Consider the following 7249-nt stretch of genomic DNA (forward strand, 5'->3'; position numbering starts at 1 on the left):
CCCAAAAAATTGTCTAGTATATAAGTAATGGACACATATAAACACAATGATCTATTCAAACAAAGACTTTAGTCTAATAATTAACATAACATGTAAAGTCTTTCTAATGGATTAAAATCAATACTATAACTCAACCATATGGTTAATAGTATATCCCAACAATCTCCCACTTAGATTTATAACCATGCATGTACAATTTTAACACTCATTTCATCCACATGCTTATCAAAAGACTTCTAAGGTACTCCTTTGGTAAATGGATCTGCCAAATTGTTCTTCGATTCAATCTTCAAAACTCTTACATCACCCTTTTGAGTTATATCACGAATCATGTGATATTTCCTCTCAGTGTGCTTACTCATCTTATGGCTTCATGTTTCTTTTGAGTTGGGAACTGCACCACTATTATCACAATATAGTGTGATTGGTGCTTCAATAAAAGGAACCACTCCAAGCTCTTTTAGAAAATTTCTGAGCCAAACAACCTCTTTAGCCACCTCAGAGCCAACTACATATTCAGCTTCCTTGGTGGAATTAGCAACACATGATTGATTTATGCTCCTTCACACTATGGGTCCACCTCCTATAATAAATATATATCCTGAGGTCGATTTTCTAGAATCTCTATCTAAATGGAAATCTTAATTTGTATATTCAATAGGTACAATATTGACAGGGTGGAAAACAAACATCTAACCCTATTACTTTTAGGTACTTGATAATATGCTTGATTGCTCTCCAATGTTCTTGTCCAAGGTTAGACTGAAATCTGCTAACCATGTCTACAGTAAAGCAGACATCCGGCCTAGTGCATAACATAGCATACATGAGACTCCCTACCGCAGAAGTGTAAGGGACCACCTTCATCCTCTCTATCTCGTCGATCATTTTTGGGAAACTGATCCTTTAATAAAGGAATTCCATGTCTAAAAGGAAGAAACCCTTTTCTTTTTTGGAATTTTGCATGCTAAACCTCGCAAGAATATTATTAATATAAAGTGCTTGAGAAAAGCCTAATATCCTTTCTTTGTAATCTCGCAAAAGCTTAATCCCAAGGATATGAGTCGCTTCTCCCAAGTCTTTCATACCAAAACGCAATGACAACCACTCCCTAATAGAATTCAACATGCTCACATTATTTCCTATGAGCAAAATGTCATCTACGTATAAAATAAAAAATGTTATACACTGTCTCCCTCCCATTTCTTATAGATGCATGATTCATTTTTAAACTGATCAAAACTAAAGGCTTTAATCGAATTGTCAAAATAAATGTTCCATGCCCGAGATACCTGTTTCAATCCATAAATGGATCTCTTAAGTTTGCAAACCATGTGTTCATTTCCATTTACCATGAAACCTTCTGGTTGTGCCATATAAATGCACTCATCAAGACTTCTGTTAAAAAAGGTTGTCTTGACATCCATTTGCCAAATCTCATAATTATAATGAGCATCAATGAATAAGAGAATCCTAATGTATTTAAGCATGGCTACTGGGCAAAAATGTTTCCTCATAATCGATTCCTTCTTTTGGAGTAAACCCTTTCGCAACAAGTCGAGCCTTAAAAGTTTTCACTTTTACATCCACACCTCTCTTTTATTATAGATCCACTTACAACCAATAATTTTAACACCTATTGGTGGTTCCACAAGATCCCAGACTTGGTTTGAGTACATAGATTCCATTTCAGACTTCATAGCAACAACCCACATTTCAACATTTTTATCATGTAGTGCTTCGACGTAATTTAATGGTTTTGTATTAGTCTATTAAGGGATTCTATCATATGATTCTACCAAAAGCGTAAATTGTTGTGGTTTTCTAATTACTCTCCCACTACAAGGACTAACAACTACATGATTTGCTATATCTTGAACTAAATTATGAACATTCTGAACTACTTCCTCCATAATTTTAGGTGGCGCGACATTACTCCCACTGTTTTGTGGTAGCGAGATGTCTTGAGTGTGATTTTGAGCAACCTCTGGAGCATTCTCTTGAGCAACCTCTTGCGGATCGACATTCCTCCCACTACGTGGATGCAACGGTATGTCAACAACTGTTTTAGGATGTTTTGTTGATGCTTCATCATTAGTTATTCCTTTGCTTAGTTCATGTAACACAAGTTTACTTCTAGGAACATGGCTAATTAAATAGTCATATTCCAGAAACTTGGCATTTGTTGAAACAATTACCTTTTGTTCCTTAGGATGACAAAATAAACATCCTTTAGTTCCTTTTGAATATCCAATGAAAATGCACACTTCTTTCCTTGATTCCAACTTTTTTGTTTTCCTTTTTAATACATGTGCTAGACATCCATAAACTTGAATATCTTGTAGACTAGGCTTGCACCCATTCCACAATTCGATTGGGGTTAAAGGAACAAATTTTGAAAGAACCAAATTCAGAATGTAATTTGCAGTTTCTAAGGCATATCCCCAAAAGCTAAAAGACAACTAAATAACTTAACATTAATCAAACAATTTCCAAAAGAGTTCTATTTCTTCGCTCTGCCACACCATTTTGTTGTGGTGTTCCTTGGGTATAATATTCAGATGTAATGCCTAATTCTGATAAGTACTTAATGAATTTCGCCGAAAGGTATTCACCACCATGATCTGATCGTAATGTTTGGATATGTTTACCATGTCGTTATTCCGTTTCTATCTTAAATTAGTTGAACTTTTCAAAGCATTCAAATTTATGGTGCAACAAATAAATATATCCATATTTTGAGTAGTCATATGTGAAATTCACAAAATACTCAAAACCTCTTCTTGCTCGTATATTCATAGGACCACACAAATCAGAATAAATTAATTCTAACTTATTACTGGCCCTATTTCCTTTGTAAGGGAAATATCTCTTTGTCATTTTACTTTCTAAACAAGATTCACAGGTTGGTAATGCCTCCACTTTCAATGAACCCAGAGGTCCATCAGAAATCAACCTTCAAATCCTATTTATATTGATATGACATAGACGTAAGTGACATAAGTAAGTTTTAATCAATTCATAAATACATTTTGTTTTATGAGAAATATCAATATAATATAGTTCATTTTGTTGTAGCATGCCATGGGAGACTTCAAATACAAATAAATAATGTATTTTAGGAACACTGTGGATGAATTTCTTATGGTACGTAATAACAACACAAATATTTGCAAATAAAACATCATAACTAACATCCATTATTTTTGAAACTGAAAGCAAATTCCTTCTTATCAAAGGTACATAACAAACATCTTTTAAAAATAGAATTTTGGAACTACTAAAAGAAGAAGAGATATTTCCTATTGTTAGGACTGGTGTTGGTTCCCAGTCGCCTGAAAAATGCAAACTTCATTCTCACTTAGCCGTCGTGTTTCCTGAAACCCTGCAAAGAAGTGTAGATATGGTCAGTCGCTCCCGAATCTAAAGTCCATAATTTGGTAGAAAAAACCTCTAAAAAGGTTTCAACGACACAAGAATTACCTTTGTTCTTCATTTTGGCTTGATAGTCAGGGCATAGCCTCTTGTGGTGACCAGGTTGCTTGCAGTGATAGGCATTTTCCCTTAGGCTTAGCCACACCACCTCTAACACCTCCAGGTGCCACAACCTTGCATGACTTCTTCTTCTTCTTTTGGGCTTTAGTTGGCTTAGATGAAGAAGCGACATATTTGTCCACTATGTATACCACAGAGGGAGGAGTTTGCTGCTTGATAATGGATTCCGCCGCTGTCAGTTCATTCAAGAATTTCGCAAGAGAAAAATCCATCATGTTCATATTATAATTCAAGCGAAGCTGTTGAAAACTATCCGGCAGAGTCTGTAGGATCATCTCCACTTGAGAATCCTTATCAATAGCAACACCAAGTATCTCCAACTCATTCAGATAACTCATCATGTTCAACACATGATCCTTGACAAGTGATCCTTCAACTATTTTGGTGGTCAAGAGAGCCTTCATGGCAATCTTGTTGGCAACACGATTCTGCTCTCCAAACATCTCTTTGGAAGATTTGAGCATATCGTAAGTAGATTTCATAGACTGATGATGATGCTGCAAGACATTCGCTACTGAGGCAAGAATGTAGCACCTTGCCATCTCATCGACCCATTTATCATAGGCCTTGATCTCCACATCAGTAGCATCCACTAGTTTAATGGGGCATTCTTCAACCAACACATATTTGAAACCTTCAGATGTTAGAACAATATCAAGATTTCGTTTCCAGTCCACTTAGTTAGGATCTTCCAGTATGCTTTGGTTCAAGATAGAGGATAGATGATTGAAGTGAGAAATAGTTAATTTGAGAGATATTTAAAATAGATCATTAGTAACCTATGCTTTATTTTTTTTAAAAAAAACACACATATAATCACGACAGGGAAACTTAACTATTCATGCAAATATATGAGCAAGTTCATATATATAGTACCACTTAAACACGACAAGTCCAACTCAGTTAGAGAGTAATTTGTGAAGTTTAGTCAGGTATATATATTGTCTTTTTTTCATTGATTCAACATTGAACTTGGTTGGAAAGTTAAACAAGTCATCAAATCAAAAGGGAAACATAACAGTATCAAAATAAACAAGTTTATCCAATGGGGAAGAGGACCTATGTCAACATATAAACTCATAAATTGTTAAAGTTATTTATAAGAAGTAGGGGTGAACCCTTAAAACTCTTTTGAAATATCAAAAAAAAAAGAAAACAAACAACAAAAATTGTTTATAAAAAAAACAACATGATATATACATATTTAATCAAACATGTATCGAATTCATGGACTCTTATTACATTATTGGTTATATGTAAGAGGACTCTTGATATCAATTGTTAGAATATGCACAACGGAAGTATTATTCAGAATCACAAACATACATAATAGAATAATAATGTAAGCTGAATAAATTGTGAAACTCTAACCTTTTGTAGATTTTGGGACTCTAGGATTGCAGTGTTTTACTAATTCCTGACTAACTATATCAATCAAGTCTTGTGTGGGCAAGAAAAATTTCAGAAAAAGAATTATCTTTCCTTGAGAACCACCAACCCTATTTATACATTTCAACAGAAGGGAAAGGTTTGAAAGATGAAATGTTTCTAGTCATAATTAATAGTCATTAAATACCTTTAAGTGTATTTAGACACCGTCAAGTGTATCCAACAACCATATCAATAGTCATCAACAACCATTAAATATCATCAAGTATATTTTAACACCGTTAAGGGTATCCAACAATCATGATCAATAGTTATCAACAACCACTAAATACCATTAAGTGTATTTAGACAGTCATTAAACTCCAAGGGTATTTAAACACCATCAATAGTCATTAATAACCATTGAATACTATTAAGGGTATTCAATAGTCATTAAACCCCATTAATAACCAATAACATCAATATTTGCTTCTTTCGTATTCTAAGGAAACAAAGAAACCCAGTATTTTCCTCTTTCTTCTTTTAAGGAAATAAAAAGTACTTTCTTCTCTTTCAAACTAATAAAAGTCAAAAACGATTTATTCCCAAACTGCAAAAAAATACAAATAGCCCTTTTCTTTTCAAAACTCAATTAATTAATTAGGCATAGTAGAGACCGCAAATTTATTAGCTAAGGCTTCCAATTATAATATTCAGAATTAGACCTAAGTGTAGCAAAAATATTCTAAATACCAACAATAAGAAACTGGTTTAAACAACAAAAAGAAGAATATTATGTAGTAAGTCAAAGAGAAGATATCATAGATTGCAAATACACTAAAGGAAAGGCCAAAATACCAATAATAAATAAACGAATAATAAATAAAGAAATATAAGATATTAAGGCGAAAAATCCAATTAAATATGTACATTTAGGAGGAACAAAAATATTAATAAAAACATGTTTTAGCGAAGGAATAGATAAAACCCCACAAAAATCAATGGAAGAAGATATAAAACCACATCATTATTACATAACAGGAATAATGGAACAACGGAAATATTTAATATTAATAGATACAGGACGAGAAGAAAACTATATTACAAGAGAATTAGTGACAGAAGATGAAATAATAACTATTGAACAATCATGCCCCGAACTACCAAAAGCATTAATGTATACCAAAGAAACAACAGAAAAGGAAATAATCATTGGAGGAGTACCAATAGTGATAAAATTCAAAATATATCAAGGAAATGAAAATATCATTTTAGGAATAAAATGGCTAGAACAAGTAAAACCATATAGAAGACAAACAGTTAACAATAAATTACGAAAATAAAAGAGTAATAATAAAAAGGACTTTAGTATAATAAAAATATGAAAATATATATACTTGCAAAGATAATAATAGAAGGATATTACAACCGATATTATACACCAATGATAAATACGGGCGCAGAAGCTAATATATGTAAATACAATTGTTTACCAGAAGATAAGTGGGAAAAATTATAAACACCGATAGTAGTAACATGATTTAATAATGAAGGAAGCATGATCACATATAAGGCAAAAAATATAAAAATACAAATATGGGATAAGATATTAACTATAGAAGAAATATATAACTTTGAATTAACTACAAAAGATATGCTATTAGGAATGCCATTTTTAGAAAAATTATACCCACATATAATAACAAAAACACACTGGTGGTTCATGACACCGTGTAAACAAAAAATAGGAGCAAAAAGAGTAAATAATAAAAAATGAAAAACAACAGAATGGATAAAAGGAAGTGAAAAAATTACACAAAAATTAGAAAATATAAAAGAAGAAGACCCTAGAATAGAATTAATTATATTCTCTATAGATAAAGTAAAAATAATTTAAGATAAGTTAGAATTATTATATAGTGAGGATCCTTTACAAGGATGGGAGAAACATAAAACAAAAATAAAAATTGAGCTAATTGATAATAATAGTATAATAACCAAAAAACCATTAAAGTATAATTTTAATGATTTAACCGAATTTAAGATACATATAGATGAATTACTAGAAAAATGATATATACAAGAAAGCAATAGTAAGCATACAAGCCCGGCATTTATCGTAAATAAACATAGTAAACAAAAAAGAGGAAAGAGCAGAATGGTTATTGATTATAGAAATTTAAATGCAAAAACTAAAACATATAATTATCCGATACCAAATAAAATACTAAAGATAAGACAAATACAAGGATATAATTATTTTAGCAAATTTGATTGTAAATTAGGATTTTATCACTTAAAACTAGAAGAAGAATCTAAAAAACTA

General features: G+C 31.9%; 2 protein-coding genes across 2 annotated transcripts in view; one reads left to right on the forward strand and one right to left on the reverse strand.

Moving 5' to 3' along the window:
• LOC125865145 (probable protein phosphatase 2C 10) overlaps positions 1-7249 on the forward strand; it is an 878192-nt gene that overhangs the window by 632318 nt on the left and 238625 nt on the right. The window lies entirely within an intron of this gene.
• On the reverse strand, positions 3510-4097 carry LOC125863905 (uncharacterized). The gene has a single exon (XM_049543877.1). The coding sequence runs from the start codon at positions 4095-4097 to the stop codon at positions 3510-3512; it is 588 nt and encodes a 195-aa protein (XP_049399834.1).

This window comes from Solanum stenotomum, chromosome 5, assembly GCF_019186545.1.
Source record: "Solanum stenotomum isolate F172 chromosome 5, ASM1918654v1, whole genome shotgun sequence".
In the NCBI taxonomy this organism is placed as follows: domain Eukaryota; kingdom Viridiplantae; phylum Streptophyta; class Magnoliopsida; order Solanales; family Solanaceae; genus Solanum; species Solanum stenotomum.

Excerpts from the sequence above, each read along its gene's own strand:
- LOC125863905 (XM_049543877.1), bottom strand. The coding sequence starts at position 4,097 with ATGGCAAGGTGCTACATTCTTGCCTCAGTAGCGAATGTCTTGCAGCAT.